Here is a 22,452-nt window from a genome sequence, read left to right as displayed (position 1 = left end):
GAATCCTACTGCCTGTTTGTTGAAGTGCGACATTTTTTTTTTTTTTTTTTTTGCTGTTGGCCTGTCATAAGTAGATAGGTTTGCTGACTGGTCGTCTACTCATGTGATTTTATTACAATATCAATAGGTATTATGTAAATTCAAATGTCCCCAGCACCAAATAGGTCCTTGGCTCATTGTTTTTGTCTTGTCACAGGGTAGATATAAAGCCTACATATAAAACAATCCACCTGCCAGGCCCTAATGTACACATCTCAATAAAACAATGACTATTGTACTACAGCATCAACATCAAGGTCTGCCTATTTGAAGAGGGAACAATAGCATCAAATAGATGCTGCTTTGACCGGGGCATTGTTATTTGATCACCAAGAAATTATTATTAAAAATTATTAAATTAAAATTAGGAGTCATCCTGTATTTTCATGCAGCTGTGATTTTTTTTTCTTCTTCAGGAAGCCAAACATAAAAAATTAAGCGGCGGAAACCCTCAAAACGATGAAAAAAGCGTTGCAAGTCAGTCGCCACCCAGTTTCCCGAAATAAAGAGAGAGTGGGTCGAGTCATATGATGACCCAAGTGATGCAAGTCCAGCGATGACAACGGAAAAGATCCTCAGATGCTGAATTTCTTCCGTCTGCGACATCAGATGACGATGACTTAGGAGAAATAAATGTAGCAAATTTTGATGACATGAAATCATAAACTAGTCTTACAGTGCCCTCCATAATTATTGGCACCCCTGGTTAAGATGTGTTTTTTAGCTTCTAATATTTTTATTTTTTTTCAAATAATATGTGACCTTAATGGAAAAAAAGAGAAAAATCCAACCTTCGATACAAGTGCATTTATTCAGTGGGGAAAAAATCCCACATAAAGAAATAATTATTTGACATCAAATAATGTGTGTCACAATTATTAGCACCCCTGGTGTTAATACTTTGTACAACCCCCTTTTGCCAACAAAACAAGGTCTGGGGACTGAGATGGCCATGGGAGGAGCTTGATTTTGTGTCTGGTGAACCATTTCTGTGTAGATTTGGCAATATGTTTAGGGTCATTGTCTTGCTGAAAGACCCAGTGACAACCCATCTTCAGCTTTCGGGCAGAGGGCAACAGATTTTACTTCACAGTGGGTGTAAGGTGCTTTTCAGCATGCGCATCTTTCGTGGCACGCCAGACCCACCTAGAGTGTTTGGTTCCAAAAAGCTCAATCTTGGTCTCATCTGACCAAAGCACACGGTCCCAGTTGAAGCCTGGGACCGTGTGCAAGCAGACCGAAAAGCACCTCATACCCACTGTGAAGTATGGGGGTGGGTCTGTGATGCTGTGGGGCTGTTTCGCTTCCAGAGGCCCTGGGAACCTTGTTAGGGTGCATGGCATCATGAATGCTTTGAAATACCAAGACATTTTAAATCAAAATCTGTTGCCCTCTGCCCGAAAGCTGAAGTTGGGTCATCACTGGGTCTTTCAGAAAGACAATGACCCTAAACATATGGCCAAATCTACACAGAAATGGTTCACCAGACACAAAATCAAGCTCCTCCCATCATGACCTTGTTTTGATGGCAAAAGGGGGTTGTACAAAGTATTAACACCAGGGGTGCTAATAATTGTGAAACACATTATTTGATGTCAAATAATTATTTATTTCTGTGGGATTTTTTCCCCACTGAATAAATGCACTTGTATTGACGGCTGGATTTTTCTCTTTTTTTTCCATTAAGGTCCCATATTATTGGATTTTTTTTTTTTTAATTATTAGAAGCTAAAAAAAAAATCTTAACCAGGGGTGCCAATAATTATGGAGGGCACTGTATATACAGTACACATTTTTAAAAGAAAAATCTAGTTACCTTGGTATTTTAATGATTTATCTTTGTATAGAGAACACTTAATGCTACAGAAAAGAGTGAATACATATTTCCCACTCTAAACTGCTTCTCAGTCTTTTGCCATCATCACTTTTCAATGTTGCGCTAGTCCGTTGCTATCCTAACTTTGATTTGCTTACCAAATTTATGTTCTTTGATGTGTGCCATTGTTTGCTTGGTATAACTTAGCTTTCTATGTTGTGTCACAATCTGACAGCGAAAGCTGATGCTGATTCAACATAAATCTAGGATCACTGTTATTATTGTGGCCTATTGAATATTGTTTCAGAATGCAATTACAATATATTATATACCAATAGAATACATTAAACAGTCAGCAAAATATGTCAATGTTGTTTACAATTTATGGTTTTATTTTTTTAATGTAATTCATGCCCCTGTCAGTGCTTCAGCCTCCTCAAGTTTGGCTCTCACGCCTGAGATCTCCTGACGACACAGGCATTCTCTTGGAAGGGTAATTACTTGAAGGTTTACAGCAACACCTGGAAAATAAAATCGTTTTGTCATTCATTTGGAAAAATCAATAACATAAATCATTTATTTAGCCACATATGGGCTAGCTTTACCATATTTAGATGGGTAGGAGCTGTCCCATAACCTAATATCCAGTTTTAGCTATGTGGAGAGCATGGAAAATATATACAACCATGTAATCACATTCTCTCAAATAGAAAAATCACGATGCTGGATTTACTAGGCTTACCACTCACTCTCCCGTTCGTGAAGTGTCGAGCTGTCAATTGGCGTCATGACGACGTCTGCTGTGTCAAGTAAATCGTCGTCATCTGACGCCTCAGGTTCAAACATGTAGGGATTATTTGTAGATCATTTTTCCTGGGAGCCTTTGCCATCGATAGCGGCTCGAAAGAGCAATCCTGAATGGTTACCTTTGGTGGAAATATCACTGATATCGTTGTTGCTGCTATGCTAGCTATGGATATTAGTCTTCTGTTGCGTCGGGGAATTTACGTCACACTTCCGGAGTGCAAAAAAACTAAAAAAAAAAACAAAAACGCAAATTATCCTTCCAATTACGCGTTGATAATGTCATGGTTGTTTTGACGAACTTGTCCAAAGTTATTATTCGTAATATTCGTAAAATTACACCAAAATCCAGAAAACTCTTCAGTTGCCCTTTAACTTACACCTTTAAATTGTTCATTTGGAAAGTCAATAAATTGTTGCCAACGAATTTCATTATCGATTTTTGCCGGCAGCAATGAGCAGTCCCGTATGGGTCCTGGGGTTTGTGTGTAATGTAAGGCTGTGCAAGCAACAGTGATTGGAGCAAGAGAGAGAGAGAGTTCACTGCTCCATTCAGGTTTGGTTGCCTAATCAATAATATTAAGAAGTGGAAGTTGGATTGTCTTGTGTGTTGTAAGATCCAGTTTCCCTCCGTCATAGGTGAGTAAATGAAGCCAATTGTATTGTTTCTACTCTTTGTTGATGAGACGTTACTACTTAGCACCAAGCGCCAAGAAATTCTTATGTTTTATACTCGGAATTTTTATTAAAAACTTTAACAACTTTTATGTAATTGAAACAGTACATTTGTAGACTATAGTTAAGTCAGGACGCTCTATTAAAATATTATTTTTGAAGGTTATATAATAGTCATCAATTTTGTCTTCATGGTTACTTACAACATGACTAAAACATCAAATGAAACTGTGACGTAAATGAAAAAAGTGTCATTTATCCGATTAGACGATTGTTTAATTCGTCACCCGATTAATCAATTATAAAAATAATCGTTAGTTGCAGCCGCATCACTAACATACTAAAAAACCAACAAGATGCTATGGGAAAAAAAGTTGTGTCTGCTGGATTAGGGCCGTGGGGGGCACCATTTTTCATTTCGCATACTGTAACAAGAATGGGTAGTTGCGCCCCTGATGACAGGACTCGACAAGCATTCTGTACTTACTGTGGGCCATCTTGGATGAGGGAAGGCACGTATGTATTTACCAGAGTCCAGTGGAGCGCTCGGCTGAAACTGAAAGATGCAAAAAAAGACATTTGACCAATTATTTTTCTGATTTTATGAACTTGAAAAAGTGACAGCTAGGTGTGACATAGTATTTGCAGATGACATTTTAACTCAGTGGCGGCCATCCGAAGTGATACACAAACAAGACTTTAAAAATAAGCTCTTTTTACATAGAACACATTGCAACTTTGGGATAAAATTACAATTTACAACACTGAAACTAAGAAAGAAGATCACAACATTCCTTCTGTTTTAAGGGCTTAAATGTTATGTCATAAATTAACTCATTGGAAACCACTGACAGCAATGAATCGGAGGTCTATCGCCGTCAAAGGCACTGAATCATCTAATGCTAGCAGTTCTATTCAAAACACATTTGAAGTCCATCAATGTCAATGGCTGTGAATGAGTTGATAAACACAACAACATTAACTAATTGGCCGCCAATTGCAGTATTAGACGTCTAATTCATAGCAAATCATACGCGGTGGCCAAAATATGTCATTGCATGTAATCATACCTGTCAACCCGAGGCCGTTGGCAATCTTACAAATAGTGACATATGCCCTTACAAATTGGTGACTAATCTTACAACGTCGTATATAGCGTACAATATGAAACAAAAATAAAACTCAATTTTTTAAAATAATATGAATTTATTGGTAATATTGTAACATATAACCTGGTGCAATCAAAGAAGAATCAATATCTTTAGCGACATCATGATTACTAAAATTTAACAGTGACTTTTGTTATAATTGTATAAAGCACTTTTGGCAATTTCTATCATGTCTTTTGATGGCTGCATTTCATGGCACTTCCGCTCGCAATTCAGTTTGACTTGAAGGTAGTCCGTTAGTGTGTCCAATTATAAATTAAAAAGGGCAATTGATAAAATTAACTTACCGCTGCAATCTTTGAGTCAGGGAACATTTCTTTTGCTAATTCTGAGAAGTGATCAACAATAGTTGCGGGCAAATTGTGTTCGGCAACAAATTGGCAGAATAAGATGTCCGCTTTCATCACTTTTCATTCTGCAAACTTCATCTTTATGACCAGTGTTGTTAATCTTACTTTAAAAAAGTAATTAATTACAGTTACAAATTACTTCTCCCAAAAAGTTATTGAGTTAGTAACTCAGTTACCTGAATGTAAGAGTAATAAGTTACTTGGCAAAATAATGGTGTTACCTTTCATGTTTTTTTTTCATAAAAAAAAACCAACAACAACAAAAATTGTAACCTTTGCTATGTTTGGAAGTCATTTAATGTTGTGAATCAACCATTAAAGTTGTTTTGCATTAGTTCCCTTCTGTCTACTTTCGACATGTGAAAGTTTTAAAACTGTTTCATCATTTAAAGATAGATTCAAGTCAAGATTTTGCCGATTTAGGAGTATTTTAGATAAAAAGTTATTTAGATTCGCTAGGAAGGTTCACTACAACAGAGCCTGTGACGGCCCCTGGCCGTTTAATAGTTAATTTAATAGTTAAGCTGGCTGCTTCCCTTCCCACTATGACGAAGGCTGATTGACGCAGGACGGACCGACGATGACGTCGCCGCTGCTGATTGGCCACGAAAAAAGGCACCAAGCTTCAAAAACCTGCCGCTGTCAACGCTCTGGGAGGTCGCATTTGACAGCATTCTGCCGCGGTCTTCCTCGCCAGCCGTTTGCTCGCCATTCACTCTCGTGTCCGTTTGATCGCTAGTTTGACACACTCCCACTTTTTCGGTTAAAGAGCATACGACACGAGAAAAAAAGTCTTAATTGGCATAATTATGTGAATTAGAATCATATTTTGAGACGATTCGACTATATACAACAATTTAGCAAAGCACAGATGACGAGAAATTAGTCTTTTAATCTGCCGGTTAGCCACGCCTACCATTATAGGGCTTTAGCGTCCCCAACAGGTGGATGACATCAGCGGTAGACTGGGCTCATCGATTTTACTATTCAGCCCAATGAGGGGGAATTATTCAGAACGAGGAAAACGCGACGAAGAAAGCCGCAAAATGTCATTGTTTCAGTCTCTCTACTCCAATATTTTTACAGGATATTCTTTTTATCCAAGTATTTTTCCCCAATAGTTATATAAATGGCTTGAGAAGGACCAGTCAGCCCGTCGAGGGGGAACTATTCACAACGAGGAAAACGCGACGAAGAGAGCGGAAAAATGTCATTGTTTCTGTCTCTTTACTTCAATATTTTTACAGGATATTCTTTTTATCCAAGTATTTTCCCCAATTGCTAAATAAATGGCATGGTCATGACAAATAACAGTCTTGTGCTGAATGGAATATGAAATAATAAAAATGCATTTATTCAGGACGACATGGCAAAATTACTCCATAATGGTCAAAACTGTCGACTTCACCTTTACTGTCGCACCTCCGGAACGATATTTTATGACACCTAAATCGGACATATGTCATTTCCCTTCCCCGGCTTCGGAGAATGTAAACAAACCAGAAGGCGTGACAGCTAGCCGACATGCTAACCCGAACCGAGTGATGTTTCAAAGTCTTCAAAGCGGAAAATCACACATAACTATCCTGGATTATTTGACATGACGACCCGGTTGTCAATTGTCTTTGCGGATCGGCAAACCGCCCGGCGGAGAGCAATTTACAGTTTGTTCCCCGGAGGAGGGTGGCTGGAGTTGTTGTGCAGCTAACGTGCTGCTGCTAATGAGCATTAGGAGAGCTTTTTACATGCCTATCAATGATCAAACGTAAGTAGTCCTTCATTTAAAGGAAGTTTGTAGTGTTTACTTTGTAATCGCTGTATTCGTATTTGACATAATACAAAACAAGATGTTTACTCACTTCCTCGTAAGTCCAATGGTCCCACAGTAAATATCCACGATGAATGGGAACCTTTTGAAACTCCAAAAAGGCATATACGCCTCTCCCTCATACAGAATTTTTCTGCAGCCGTTTGGCTGGCGTGATGCGAAAAATAAACGTATTAATCCGCATAATCAGCTGAATCCTTCGTCCTCATACACAACAGTACACTGTAGCGTGAAGAGGACGTCTTCTACCGTACACGTCACAGCGCCCTCCTCCTCAATGCAAGACCGAAGCCGGAAGTCACTCATTTTCATGGCGCGGGATTCAAAAAACTAAATAAAAATAGCGATCGCTTCCACACACATCCAAGCGGCCCATATCATTCAGGGGCATAAAATACCGCGTGTATTATGAAATAAACATGCTTTTTCGTGTCACATGCACTTTAAGTCTTTTGTGTTTATACGTTATTGGATTGTTTTTGTTCACCACTGTAAATAAGAGCACTGAAGCAGTGGGGGCAAGCCGCCATTTCTGTTCAACCCGTTTTCTCCTGTTTTGTTTAGTGTAAGAAACTAGGTAAGTGGCCGTCTTTTCTTTGTTCCTTTTACACAATCAGGGTTTAGTTAGCAGGTGGGGTTTGAGTGTAGATTCCTTTTGTTTGTTGTTTTGGCCTGGGCTTACCCTGAAGCCGCGCTTCATCCACATTTTGTACATATTCACTGCGAGTTTGATTGATGTGTAAATAAATTTGTGTCCACTTGTAAATTTGTGTGGCTTGTTTTATGCTATATCCTTAGCGAGCCGTCCGTGGGAGGTAACAAAGCCTTTCAGAGAAGTCTACTGCTTTAAAATGGCGGCTGTTTACCAACGCCCCCAAGTCTGTCATTTCGCACGTAGTTCTATGTGTATGTGATATCTACGCATAGATTGTAGGCTGTCGGCTACAGTCAGGAAATATTGGAGCCACCTAGCCTAGCATCGCGTTTGCTAAAGCGTCACAACAAACACTCTTCTCTCCCCGTGTCTCTGACTTTTCTCGCGTCATTCAACCAATGTAACGCATAGTAACGCACATTGTCTCGTTGCCGAAACTGTGACAAAATCCGAACGGAGAAAAAAAAATGTAATGCACGAAAAACGTACAGATTTTGAACATACGGCGTATAGGAGTGGGAACCTCTTGGTACCTCACGATACGATACGATTTGCGATACAAAGCTCACGATAACGATGATCTGACGATATGGCGACACAACGATTATCGATACATTGGTCAGGAAATTATACTAGAATATTCTACAAACAACTAATAAACAGAAAAACAAGCCTCTGCTTTGAATTGGAATGAGTTCATAACTAGTAGACGTCCAATCCATTCGAACTGGGAGGGTGGCAGCGAATGAACGAATGTCCATCCCTCCCACTTCAAACGGATTGAACGTATATGGCCGTCAGTGGCAGCCAATACCAGGCAATGAGGTAATTTTGTGCTATTTAAGGTCATATACCTGTTGATTTTCAGTTTCTTCCTGTTGATTTTGGGGTATTTTACGGGTCACTTCAAAATAAACAGGAAGTGACCTGTTTATTTTGAGTTACAGAACAGGAAGTGACCTGGGAATCACACAAATGAATAGGCAGTGACTCAAACTCAACAGGAAATGACCTGTAAATGCCCTGAAAATCGGACAGAATGACTGTGAATGCTCTGGTTTCGAATGAACGAACGTTCCTAGTCTAAATGGATTGGGTGTTGAGAACCGTCAAGGCAGCCTTAGAGGTAACTGAGACATTATTATGGTGGAAGATTTTGGTAGCAACTTGTTGGTTCCTTTTCATTTTTTTTTTTTTAGATATTGACACCTTTTAAAAAATATATCTCCATTCTTGGCATTAGCATATCGATAACCTTTGTGATACAAAGTATCACGATATATCACCATTTCGATATTTTGTCACACCCCTAGCGTACACATTTAAAAATCAGTGCTCACTTGTACAAATTATGCCGAAACCTTACAAGTTGACAGGTATGATGTAATTGACTTTCCTATACAGTGTATATAATTTAAAATTAAGACTTTGCCGGTAAAATGTTGTCTATAAAATGTGTAAAGCAATAAAACAAACAACAACAATGAATGAAATGGACAAAAAATATTTTTATAATGTGTCAAAATAATTTTTCTAACAGCTCATGTGACTAGCACCTTAGACGGTCATTTGCTTTACTTAGCCAAAACTACCTGAGGACAGACGAGGCAAGATGGATAATGACGTAATTTTTTTAAACCCAAGCTTCCAAAAGCGGCAACAACCACTGAGTGAGAACCAAGGATTGAAGATATGGACCATGAAACGCCGGAGAGCACCGCCAAAATGGTGAGCGGAGTTTCAATTTCCCTCACTAAAAACGCTAAATGTACAACAGAACCACCACTGGGCGTATCATATTCAATGGACAACGATCTTGGCCAAAAGAGTAATAGTATTAAGAATTCCCCCAAAAAATGACAACAAATAAACAAAAAATATTCATTGGAATATTCAGTCAAAAAGGATGTTTTGCTTTTCGCCATTTTCAAACTGACCATGGTGAGGATTCGTTTCACAAGGAAATGAGTGACTGGAAAAAACACACGCACGCACGCAACTCCACACACACAAAGCTAGGATGCCTGTGTTCACGAGCATGGGCTAAGCTACTAACCGAGCATATATCTTGTAAATTAATTTTACTGTTGACACTGCGTTTCAGGGTCATCAACATGTTTTGCCCCCTGCCACAAAAGTCAAACTCTGCCTACATAACAAATAGGAGTGGGAACCTTTTGGTACCTCACGATACGATACGGTTTGCGATACAAGGCTCACGATAACGATGATCTGACGATATGGCGATACAACGATTATCAATACATTGCTCAGGAAATCATTCTAGGATATTCTACAAATAACTAATAAACAGAAAAACAAGCTTCTGCTGTGAATTGGAATGAGTTTATCACTAGTACACGTCCATTCCATTTGAAGTGGGAGGGTGGCAGCGAATGAACGAATACTTCAAACGGATTGAACGTCTATGCCGTCAGTGGCAGCCAACGCCAGGCAATGAGGTAATGTTGGGCCATTTAAGGTCATTTACATGTTGATTTTCAGCTACTTCCTGTTGATTTTGGGGTATTTTATGGGTCACTTCCTGTTTATTTCAAGTTACAGAACAGGAAGTGACCTGGGAATCGCCCAAATGAATAGGCAGTGACTCAAACTCAACAGGAAATGATCCGTAAATGCCCTAAAATGAACAGCAAGTGACCTGTAAATGCCCTGAAAATCGGACAGAATGACTGTGAATGTTCTGGTTTTGAATGAATGAACGTTCCCAGTCTAAACGGATTGGGCGTCGAGCACCGTCAATGCAGCCTTAGAGTTAACTGAGACACTATTGTGGTGGAAGATTTTGGTAGCAACTTCTTGAATCCTTTTTATTTTATTTTTTTTAATTTTTTTTTAGACATTGACACTTTTTTAAAACTATATCTCGATTCTTGGCAGGAGCATATCGATAACCTTTTGTGATACAAAGTATAACGTTATATCACCATTTAGATATTTTGTCACACCCCTAGTAGCAAACGAATTGGAGGTCCATCACGTCAATGGCAGCCAATGAGTTAAAAATAAAGCATAAGACCTCTAACTAGAAATACACTGAAATAACATGTTTACCTTGTTTTATTCAACGAACCAAGACAGATGAGATGTTTTTGTGCATGTTCGTGATGCCCCAAAAGCAAATACCATATATGCAGTTGAGATCTTAATCACATGACAACCAGCTGATACTGAGAAATGAATCGTGCTATCGCAATAGAACTAAATAGAGCACATCGTTAAACGGTCACCTGCTCTCCCGATGGCGGATGATCAGGAGCGGCTCCGTGTAGTCTCCTTCCACTGGGCTTCTGTTGCTTCCGATTGTCTGATACAACTTCTTCTTTTCTGATGAGTTTTGGCTTGCTCCAGTTGAAGGTGGAAGGGCTGGCGGAGGAGGAGGAAGATGGGGCATGGAGCACCCCGACATTTTCCCAGATATCCTGTCATTGAAAATGGCGTTCGGTATCGTTTTACTGAGCAGTACGGTACAATTCATGCACAGATAACACGAACTCATGTTCGTTTCCACATGCAAACAAGGCGTGTTGGGGCTCTGTTAGAGAAATTCCATGCAAGTACTGTTAGTTTGTATTGTTTCACAAATTGCTTTGTGATTTTTATAATACTCACTTTACGATTAGATTAGCTTAACTAGCGGGCTAGCAAAGCCGGTATCATGACAAATAGAGGAAGTCGGACATCCGGGCATTTAATGACGTCACCAGCCACAACAAAGCGTCTCCATATTGACAATGGGGAAAAAGACGAGTCACAAGCAGTTGCTCTGTCGTGCACTGTAATACAAACGCGTTTAAAATTCATTTTATATGCGGTCTTTTTTCCGTCGGAATGACTAAAAGTTGCTGTGTTGCGGGTTGTCACACAAGGAAGAGTCGGAGCCGCATTTGAAGTTCTTCATTCTTCCACGTGAGAAGAAAAGGAGAAACAAATGGCTGAGAGCAATTAATCGAGAAACAGTAAAAGAAGACGGTTCTGTGGACTATTTTCGCCTGTGGGAACCTAAATCCAAGCACATTTAGGTTTGCAGCCGACATTTTATTACTGGTGAGTAAACTTTAATTTTTGCCCCAATTAGCTGCTAGGATTCAATAGACTAGGCAGTGGTTATTATTACTGTAACCGGCAACTCGCAAAGCGTTATTTTTCTTTTGCCGTGAACTGCTCTGATTAGTCAATCGATATATTATTGGCCTGGTGGGAATTGGTTATTTTAGCGTGACGTGCTCACGGCTAAATAACGCTTGGAGGCGAATTACGGGTGACGGCAGAAATAATCACTTTGTATATACTACCAATTTTCTCAGTTCAACACAGTACATATTCCACGTAAATGATAAAGGTAAACTTACTGGGTGACTTTATGAGGTAGTTGTAGATGTTTCAGAACCCCACTGCAGGCCATTCCTTTGTTTATCCAGCTATCAGCTGCGACTTTGTATCGGCAGCTTTGTAAGCCAAAATACGCTAATTTTAAATTGCATCGCCTCCTCGCGTCTGTCGGCAGTGACTCGTGATAATAGTAAGCCACGTTTAAGACGTTTTTAGGAAAAAAGACGCAAAACACACCTGAAATTAATTAATTTCAGACGTTTGGAATGTTTAGCTGTGCGTTCCCCCTTCACAAAATGGCGACACGTTGCTAAGCGAGGAGACGTCACAACGTGATATCACGCCGACTTCCTCCATGGAGCACCAAGGGGTGGACCACGACTCCGCCTCTTAACTGGCCATCCCACTGACTAGTATGGAGGAAGTCGGCGTGATGTCATTATGACGTCACCTCGCTTAGCAACGTGTCGCCATTTTGCCAAGGGGGCACGCACTGCTATACATTCAGTAGACAAGTCTGAAATTCATATATTTCAGGTGTGTTTTGCGTATTTTTTCATAAAACCGTCTTAAACATGGCTTACTATTATCACTATTACTATTACGCCGACTATTATGCCGACAGACGCGAGGAGGCGATACAATTTAAAATTACCTTGCAAATCATACAAAGTCGCAGCTGATAGCTGGATGACCAATCCAACTACCTCATAAAGTCACCCAGTAAGTTGACCTTTATCAATTACGTGGAATATGTACTGTTTGGAACTAAGAAAACTGGTAGTATAAACGGCGTGATTATTTCTGCCGTAACCGGTAATTCGCCTCCAAGCGTTATTATTGAGCCGTGAACACTTCACGGCAAAATAACCAATTCCCACCAGGCCAATAGTATACCGATTGACCGATCAGAGCAGTTCACGACAAAAGAAAAATAACGCTTTGTGAGTTGTCAGTTCCGGTAATCGTAACCACTGCGTAATCTATTGAATCCTAGACGCTAATTGGGGCAACAAAAAAAAATCGATTTACGTTTAATCGCCAGTAATAAAATGTCGGCTGCAAACGTAAATGTGCCTGGTCCACGGAACTGTCTTCTTTTACTGTTCCTCGATTGATTGCTTTCAGCCAATTGCTTGTCCTTTTCTTCTCACGAAGAATGAAGAACTTCAAACGCGGCTCCGAACTCTTCCTTGTGTTGCAACACGGCAACTTTTAGTCATTCCGACGGAAAAAAAGACCGCAAATAAGACAAAAGGTCAACGCGTTTGTACGACAATGCACGACAGAGCAACTGCTTGTGACTCGTGTTTTGACCCCATTTCAATATGGCTACGCTTTGTTGTGGCTGGTGACGCCAATAATGCCCGGATGTCCGACTGGGAGATTAACTGGCCATCTCACTGAGTAGTATATGGTATAGTCATTAGTCTGGCACATTAGATCATTTATAACATTAATATAACACAATAAGCCAAAGTATATCAGTTGGAATTTCCTTAAAGGGACAAACCACTCCTGAGATCCTGTGTAGCTTACTCATTTGAGGACATTAGATTTCAAATGGTAAACAGAAATTACAAATGTATTAAAATAATTATATAAATAAAAAGCTCGGGTCTCAGGAGGTTAATGTGAAAGACGATTGCTGAAAGTATTTAACAACGCAAATAGAGACTTTTTCTTTTTAATTATTATTTTTTTTATATTTTGATAATGGAGAAAGTAATTTTTAAACACATAAAAATGACAGCGCAGCCATTTTGTAATGTCACTTATACCTAGAGTTGGGTAGTAACGCGTTACATGTACTCCGTTACATTTACTTGAGTAACTTTTTGAGAAAAATGTACTTCTAAGAGTAGTTTTACTAAGCCATACTTTTTACTTTAAGTTGAGAAGATTTGTGAAGAAAAAAACGCTACTCTTATCCCGCTACTTTGGGCTACACAAGAGTCGTTAAATTTTTCCTCTTTATTCTACATTTTTTTTTTTTTTTTTTTTGCTTAGCGATGCTATTGCCAAGAGTAGGGCTACTAATCTCACCAATGAGAAGTTGCAACAATAATCACATGACTCCATTACACCAATCAGACGCAATCTTTCCATTCTATGATCACGCAAGCCTGTTCAACCTCGCGTCTTTAAAGCACCATCGTAACAAATGGAGTGTTTGACATAGAGCGCTGCCCTCCACATGAATCGAAATCGCGGATTTAGAACTTTCTCCCAGGTTTTATTTGCCACCGATTGACCTATGAAGGAACTACAGTATTCACTACTCAAACTAGGAACTTTTTTCTCCACTAGAGGGCAGGGCACTCATGCGCTTTGGACGAATAATGCTTCATTACTGTTTTTTTATTCTCTTTTACGATTTTTTTTTTTTAATCATTTTTTTGGCTTAATATGGTTATGCAATGGGTTATTGTACAGTATCATTATAATAACAGTTCAGTTGTGCTGAAAGAAAAAAATTCTATTGATTAAAAAAAAAATCAAACAAAAATAAGCAGTTCTCAAAATGTTACTCATTGCTTCAGTATTCTTTTCACTGGATACTTTTTTACTTGTACTTGAGTACATTTTTTGGATGACTACTTTTACTTGAGTAATATTATTTGAAGTAACGCTACTCTTACTTGAGTAAAATTTTTGGCTACTCTACCCACCTCTGCTTATACCAGCGCACTTGCACACTGATGGCATGTAGTAGTGGTTATCAATTGGGCAATCATACATAGCATACACACAGCATACAGAACAAGCATTGATAAACTATCAGAGACTGGCAGCGATCATTCGCTGACATGCCCTCTCAGTCCAAATGAATTGGACATCTAGGGATTCAGTGGAAAAGATGAGCATTCACCGCCAATCCTCTTAGTTTAAAAGAATTGGACATTGTCAATAACAATAAGTTACATACTATGTATACATGTATACGCAGTACACACACATACCGTATATATAAACAACAACTGATTTAAAGTGTTACCGGAGGCCATAACCAGAGTTTATTTTTATTTTTAATATTTTAAATCAACATTGCAATGTTATTTCCTCATAAAAAACATTTAAAATAATTTTTAATATATTTAGAATAATATTGGCTAATTATAATTTAAAACCTGGCGTCCACGTATGTGGACATCACATTTTGGGTCATATAGCCCTCACTTGTATACCAAATGTTAATATTGTGAGTTCAAGTTATTTATTTATCTATTTTTATTGATCAAAAATACCCACTTGCCCTATAAAGGGTTAACGATGATTCTTTGCACTGGAGTATATGTGATAAAGAGGTCCCTCTATGATAGTTTTCTACTGGCTGGCTTACCACAACAGTATGACATTTTGAAATTGATTGCCTTACTTTTGGTGTGCCACCCCAAAAGTTTAGTATGTTCATCCAACCACCCCTGTAAACAAACAAAAAACCCTAACCAGTTATACTTGGAAATGCTCCGAACCTGCACTTTTGCGCCCACACAGTAGAACAGTCAAAAATATAGATTTTTAAACAATAGTCTTTCTACAAGCTCTAATTTAAACCATTTATCATTATAGCTAGTCAATGTTTTATATTTAACACCTGGATACGAATACCTCCTCTTACGAGTGTTCTGGTTTAACAAAAAAAAAAAAAAAAAAAACTCACCACAGAGAAGAACCTACGACCATAAGTGGCAGTTTTCTTCTTCTTCTTCTTTTTGTTTATTGGCAGTTTACCCCTCGGTACCGTGGGGTATTACCGCCATCTACTGGACCGACGGTTTAGCACGAGTTTAGGCAGTTACAGACTAAAAGCAATCCCTGAATCCCTCCTGACAACCAGTGAAACACACACCCAGAGTGTAGACAAAACCCAAACCAAAAAATTGGATAAATTAAATACTAACAAACAAATTAAATACTAATGAATTACCCTCTTCCTATATCCTGTCCAACAGCCCTGTGCCCCTGAGAAACTTTATTAGCCCTTTTTGAATATTGGCCGTTTTCATCTGTACAACATTTCCCATCCCAAATGTCTCTTTCGCCTGGTCCAGCACCATTCTGAACCGATCCCTCTGCTCCCCATACTTCCCGCATACCATTAGAATGTGTTCAACCGTTTCATGCTCCCCACAGTGTTTACTGGTTTCCCCTCTCGACCGTTTCATGCTCCCCACAGTGTTTACTGGTTTCCCCTCTCGGATGGCAGTTTTGCACTCTGTCAATGCTTAAATCACTTAAAAAAGACAACGAAGAAGAACCATTACAGTATTATCGCGAGATTCAAGAACGGGATCCATCAGGCGTTTCAGCCAGCGTCCAAGGTACGTGCTAGTGAGATTTACATATAAGTTCATATTTTAAGGAAAACAACTCAATTTGTCCTAAGTCTTTATCAGCACATTTAGTTCTTGTTTTTTTTAAGGGGTTGGGAAATTTCTAGCCAACGTAGTGAAGGATATCTTAATGCTAAATTAGCTTGTTGGTTTACCTTCATGCTGTTCGAATGAATGGCGTCTGCTATTGCTAGCTGTTAAGGGTATTGTTACCACGTTTTCCAGTATGTTATTTTCTAATTTTTAGATGACCACGACGGAGGTTCGACTCAATCACACCATCTACATCAATAACTTGAACGAGAAAATTAAGAAAGATGGTGAGTACCGAGTACGAGGTGCACTTTAGATGCTAAGTTTAAACGTTTCACACACGTATTTTTTAAATGTTACTGTTAAAAGCATATATACTATGGGTGTAGCGGTACACAAAAATCTCGGTTAGGTACGTCCCTCGGTTTTGAGGTCACGGTTTGGTTCATTTTCGGTACAGTAAGAAAACAAAATGCAAAATATAAATGTGCTAGTTGTTTGTTACACACCTCTGTGCTTTCAACAATAGGAACATTAGCCTAAAGCAAGAATTCTGCTCAAAAAGTAGCGGGTATTTAAAGATAATCGAACAACAATTTGCCTTTCAGACCCGCGTATTGGTCAGCTTTGTTTCTGAAAGAAAGAAGAAAAAAGAAGTCCTGTGCTAAAGAGAAAAGCAATCCCAATGACAAAGATTTTAACATGTATTTTACAAATGAAATGCCTCAATGAATCATTTTTTTTCTTTTGAACGTTTTTCAAAAGCTTTATTGGTGGATTTTCTAAAGTTAAAGCGCCACACAAATTAATAAATTTAATTGTCTAAGCAGGATCTGTGTATAATTCTTATTATTTAATTACAGGTGTTTTAGCTCATTTCAATTTAATTTATTTTGTGTTTATATTTTACAAAGGTGATGTAGTAGTCATTTATATTGTATATTTTATGTTGTATAACTTAAGTTACTATGTGAATATTAGTTCCTACTTGTTTTGTTGTGGTAGGGGGGTTTTGTATTGAACACGGGGCCGTGTTGGTTATTATTATAGCAGAGAAGACCGCAGTAAATCAACAAAGACAAGTCAACTGTACCACTCAAGAGATCTGATGGACTCAAAAAGTGGGTTACGATTGCATATTCGTTTGAAAATCGACCGGATCCACCGTATTTTTACACGAGTGACTTCCGGTCTGCTCGATCTTAGCTACCGGTAGTAGTATTGACACAGGAGGGTCACGTCTCGTATCAACGCGTGCGTCGTGTTGAGCCGCTTCTGGGACACGTCTAACATACGGGCGCACTGCGACTGGTGTGCATTGGCTGATTGACTTAAACGCCCGCGTTTCACTGCGTTCTCGCGGCGGCCACGTTGTCGCGCCTTTGCCGTTTCTGGGTTATCCTGTCCTACCGTGTTGGTCCTCATTATTGTAGAGAAGATGGAGTAAATATAATGTACACAAAGAAATTGTAACCCGATCGTATGAGGGGCCGTACAAGACATTTTTCATTTTGGCCCTCTCACACACATACATTCTCCTTTCACATACATATATATTCACTCTCACACACATGCATTCTCCTCTCACATGCATACATTCTCCTTTCACATCCATACATATTTACTTTCACATTCATACATTTTTACTTTCACATTCATACATTTTCACTCTCACATTCATACATTTTCACTCTCACGTTCATACATTTTTACTTTCACGTTCATACATTTTTACTTTCACGTTCATACATTTTTACTTTCACGTTCATACATTTTCTCTGTCACGTTCATACATTTTTACTTTCACATTTATACATTTTTACTTTCACATTCATACATTTTTACTTCACATTTATACATTTTTACTTTCACGTTTATATATTTTCTCTCACGTTCATACATTTTCACTCTTATATTCATACATGTTTACTCTCACATTCACACATTTTTAGTCTGTGAAATGTATGTTTGTATAAATAAAATATATGTGTATAAGAGTGAATATATATATGTATGTGAGGAAAGTGTGTATAAACGTGAGAGGAGAATGTATGTATGTATGAGTGAAAGTATAGTGAAAACGGAAGGAGTCTAGTTTAACCGGAAGCCAGCTCTGATTGGCTAGCTCTGACTGGTAAGCTCTGATTGGCTGAGAACCTGACGCGGGTTACTGTTCATAAAATAACAACTAAGGGTCAGCATGGAAGAGGACGCACAATCACTTCGGCAAGCAGTTGGACTTTTGCAAAACATTTTGTCGACCCCAGAAACTGTAACTTCTTTGGCTTCCTGTCTCGAGCGGCGGCAAAGGACACAATCAACTGCACCCAACAGTGCTAATTATGACGCAGTTGAAAGTGAAATGAGAGACATTTTTAGACCGAGCAACTCTCGAACCTCTTCAACTGTCCAAGCGAGAGCTAATATGACCAGCTCGTAAACTACTGCGATCAAGCCACCCTCCACTCGTAAAAACGAAGTCAAGCTAGCCGCCCCACATTTGGATCATTGTTTGCATTGTGTGCATTACAGTAATGCAACGCGCTGGCTTCATAATGGAACGCGGTGGCTTCACAGCGCAAGTCCCCCGGAGGCTTCACAGCGCTAGTCCCTTTATTGAAAAAAATAAATATGAATAAATAAAAAACAGGAAGCCACCCAAGAACGGGTCTGCTTGAGAGAGGCACTCGAGCACCCCGAGACCCAAACTAAAGTATTGTGATTTAAAAAATAATTTAGGAATTCCGAGTAATACTACTTAGAAAATTGCTAGTTATTTCTGTCATTTACCCTTATTTCAAATATTAATTTAAAAATATCTGGCTGATATCCCGGGACGGATCCACTTCTGAGGTATACTAGACGACCCCAAGACTCGAACTAAAGTACTCTGATAAAATTCTGATGTATCATTTCAAAATAAAAGTACTTTGAAAATTGCCCATTTTTGCTGTCATTTCGCCCGATTTAAAAAATTGATTTTAAAAAATCTGGCTGATATCCCGGGACGGTTCCACTTCTGGGGTATACTGGACGACCCCAAGACTCGAACTAAAGTACTCTGATAAAATTCTGATGTATCATTTCAAAATAAAAGTACTTTGAAAATTGCCTATTTTAGCTGTCATTTCGCCTGATTTCAAAAGTTGATTAAAAAAAAATCTGGCTGATATCTTTCCTTACATACATATATATTCACCCTTATACACATATATTTTATTTATACAAACATACATTCCACAGACTAAAAATGTGTGAATGTGATAGTAAACATGTATGAATATAAGAGTGAAAATGTATAAACGTGAAAGTAAAAATGTATGAATGTGAGAGTGAAAATGTATGAATGTGAGAGTAAAATGTATAAACGTGAAAGTAAAAATGTATGAATCTGAGAGTGAAAATGTATGAACGTGACAGAGAAAATGTATGAACGTGAAAGTAAAAATGCATGAACGTAAAAGTAAAAATGTATGAATGTGAGAGTAAATATGTATGAATGTGAGAGTGAAAATGTATGAATGTGAGAGTGAAAATGTATGAATGTGAGAGTGAAAATGTATGGATGTGAAAGGAGAATGTATGTGTGTGAGAGGGCCAGAATGAAAAATGTCTTGAACGGCCCCTCATACGATCGACTCACAGCCTCGAAAAGTAAGGGTTACATTACGCCAGAAACTCGTTCGGTACGCCACCATTCCGAACCGAGCATGACGTACCGAAACGGTTCAATACAAATACATATACCGTTACACCCTTACTATATACATATAATTGGACGATCCTTCGGATTAAGTAATGCATATCTGGTGTTTTTCAGAGCTGAAGAAGTCTCTCTATGCCATCTTCTCGCAGTTTGGCCAGATTTTGGACATTTTGGTAGCCCGTACTTTAAAAATGAAGGGTCAGGCCTTTGTCATATTTAAAGAGGTGAACAGTGCTTCCAATGCTCTCAGATCTATGCAGGGGTTCCCTTTTTATGACAAACCCATGGTATGTTCTGCTCTTGTATTCCATATGCAACCTAATATACCTAATATACCAGCTATTAAATAGTTACGAACATTTCCTGGGTCATCTCTGCCCACAGCGCATCCAGTATGCCAATACAGATTCAGACATTATTGCCAAAATGAAAGGCACTTATGTGGAGCGTGATCGTAAGAAGGAGAAGAAAGAAAAGAAGAAGCCAGAGTCCAGCGGTAGCAAGAAAGCTGCCATGTCAGGAGGCGCAGCTGTAAGACATTTTTATTCACAATGTTTACTTGTTTTATTTTTGAAATTGTTTTATTCTATACATGTGCACTGCTGAATCCTTATTTTCTCTGTAGGGTCAAATGAACCAAGGGGGCCGCATGATGCATATGCAAGGCCAGTCACCCTATATGCCCCCACCAGGCATGATGCCGCCCCCTGGAATGGGGCCTGGGCAGATGCCCCCTGGTGGCATGGGGCATGGTCAGATGATGCCCGGACAGATGCACCAGCAGGTATAGTCCTCTTTTCAAAGTAGTTTTGTTTGCGCTTTGTATTTCGCCTTAAATAATTTCCCACCCAATTCACGAGCAAATTTATTTCACAAAAGTAGTGATATAAATTTAAAGTTGTCTTATGAAAGGTGGAAAAAAATGTTTTTTAATACGATATTTATTTTTCCCTCCCTTGGACATAGGCGGAGTTTGACTCTTGGGCCTGGGAGGGGGGGGGGCACAACATGTTGATGACCCCAAAACCCAGTGTCAGCAATAAAATGAACTTACAAGAATATGTATAATAATAATAAGTTGAAAATGAGCATTTTTTCCCCCCCATCATTCTTGAGGGGAATTCTAAATCTGGCGAAAAGTATAGCTGTCCTAAGCAGCCTAGGTTGTCATCATTTGAATATGGTACGCACACCGGTGTCGTGCCAATGTAGTTACCCCAGTCAAAAATTGTATCCCCTGGGCGGAGCCATATGGAAGTAGATTTGTGTCTTCATTATTCGATCCCCCAAAAATATGTGTTTGAATGCAAAAATTGAAACTCAAAAAAATGCATTTGAAAGCTATTTTTCTTTGAATTTTTGTTTTGATTGAAGTCTTTTTTTTAAATTTTTTATTTCTTTTATTGTAGCAACTTTTTTGATTGAAGTAATGTTGTTTTGCGTTTGGGCCACATTTTGGCTAAGACCTTTGTGTCTTTATTATTCAATCAAAAAAAATAAGTTGTTTCAAACAAGAAATATATATTTTCAAACGAAAAATCACTTCAATCAAAAAAAAAAAATTTCAATCATAGAAAAAGTTTTTGAATGTGAAAAAACATTTGAGACTGAAATATTTGCATTTGAACACGTAATTTTTAATTTAAAAAATTTTCTTTGAGTTGCAATCCTTTTTGGTTTTGGGCCATATTATGGGTAGGACATTTGTGTCTAAATCATTCAATCCCCAAAAAAGTTGCTTTATCCCCCCCCCCCCCCCCCCAATTTAAAACAAAGAAAAAAATCATTTGAAAGATAAAATTGCCCTCCTCTATTTTTTTTTTTTTTTTTTTTAACAATATGCAAACCAAATGACCATCTAAGGTGCTAGTCACATGATTTGTTCGAAAAATAATTTTGACCCATTATGAAAATATTTTTTGTTCATTTAATTCATTTTTGTTGTTTGCTTTACAACTTGTATACATATTTAGGAAAGTCAATTACATGCAATGACACTTTTCGGCCACCGGGGGGCCTGCCCCCCCCCCCCCCCCTTAAACTCTGCTTATGCCCTCGGATAATTCTGACTTTGTGGATTGTTATGAAGAATATAGCCAATTAAAATTTAAGAAGGCAAACTTTCAGTGAAGTGGAAAAGTCTGTTTGGGGCGTTGTAGTTGTTTTAATCACTTTTTTTTTTCTTCCAGGTTTCGGAAAATCCTCCCAATCACATCTTGTTCCTCACCAACCTGCCTGAAGAGACCAATGAGCTCATGCTCTCCATGCTGTTCAACCAGTCAGTAAAAACTTTGTGCATTTTTGCCACACACCATGGGATTACCCAATATATATCGTTTTGCCCGCAGATTCCCAGGATTCAAGGAAGTGCGTCTGGTGCCCGGCCGGCACGACATCGCTTTCGTGGAGTTTGACACCGACGTACAGGCCGGTGCTGCGCGCGAAGCGCTGCAGGGCTTCAAGATCACGCAGAGCAACGCTATGAAGATCTCCTTCGCCAAGAAATAACGCCTTTGTCACTCCCTCGCAGCACAGGTCTGTTATGTGTTGATGTTTTTTTTTTTTTTTTAAATGCTGTTTTTCCATTTTTCTTTTACTATGAAGTGTTTGTTTTGGTAAGTTTGAGTGAAAGCATTGCACCCAGCGTCTGGTCTGTCAGACATCACACCTGGAGCGTCTTTTTTTTT

General features: G+C 38.7%; 3 protein-coding genes across 6 annotated transcripts in view; 2 read left to right on the top strand and 1 right to left on the bottom strand.

Moving 5' to 3' along the window:
* The window catches only part of actmap (actin maturation protease), a 24,843-nt gene extending 8,580 nt beyond the window's left edge, over nt 1-16,263 (bottom strand). Inside the window, exons 1-3 of one of the 4 annotated variants that reach the window (XM_057837994.1) lie at nt 16,182-16,263; nt 10,588-10,779; nt 3,822-3,890 (exon numbers count right to left, since the gene is read on the bottom strand). In XM_057837994.1, coding sequence (XP_057693977.1) covers nt 3,822-3,890; nt 10,588-10,766 — 248 coding nt within the window. In that variant the 5' untranslated portion in view covers nt 10,767-10,779; nt 16,182-16,263. The other 3 variants (XM_057837991.1, XM_057837992.1, XM_057837993.1) reach the window with 3 other exon arrangements.
* si:dkey-77f5.3 (uncharacterized protein LOC326903 homolog) overlaps nt 1-22,452 on the top strand; it is a 95,391-nt gene that overhangs the window by 17,490 nt on the left and 55,449 nt on the right. The window lies entirely within an intron of this gene.
* snrpa (small nuclear ribonucleoprotein polypeptide A) lies at nt 15,799-22,452 on the top strand. The gene is made up of 7 exons (XM_057837990.1): nt 15,799-16,014; nt 16,274-16,346; nt 19,880-20,052; nt 20,150-20,296; nt 20,391-20,549; nt 21,955-22,043; nt 22,114-22,452. The coding sequence occupies exons 1-7, from the start codon at nt 15,814-15,816 to the stop codon at nt 22,271-22,273; spliced, it is 1,002 nt and encodes a 333-aa protein (XP_057693973.1). The 5' UTR covers nt 15,799-15,813; the 3' UTR covers nt 22,274-22,452.

The sequence above is a fragment of the Corythoichthys intestinalis genome, chromosome 6 (genome assembly GCF_030265065.1).
Source record: "Corythoichthys intestinalis isolate RoL2023-P3 chromosome 6, ASM3026506v1, whole genome shotgun sequence".
NCBI lineage: Eukaryota > Metazoa > Chordata > Actinopteri > Syngnathiformes > Syngnathidae > Corythoichthys > Corythoichthys intestinalis.
The sequence above is the reverse complement of the archived record's forward strand: the minus strand, read 5'-3'. Positions and strand labels throughout refer to the sequence as shown.

Bases quoted from the DNA above. Each gene is read 5' to 3' on its own strand.
- snrpa (XM_057837990.1), top strand. From the start codon at position 15,814: ATGCTCCCCACAGTGTTTACTGGTTTCCCCTCTCGACCGTTTCATGCT. The intron at 16,015-16,273 runs GTACGTGCTAGT...TCTAATTTTTAG, and splicing joins CGTTTCAGCCAGCGTCCAAG to ATGACCACGACGGAGGTTCG. The intron at 20,550-21,954 runs GTATAGTCCTCT...TTTTTCTTCCAG, and splicing joins CCGGACAGATGCACCAGCAG to GTTTCGGAAAATCCTCCCAA.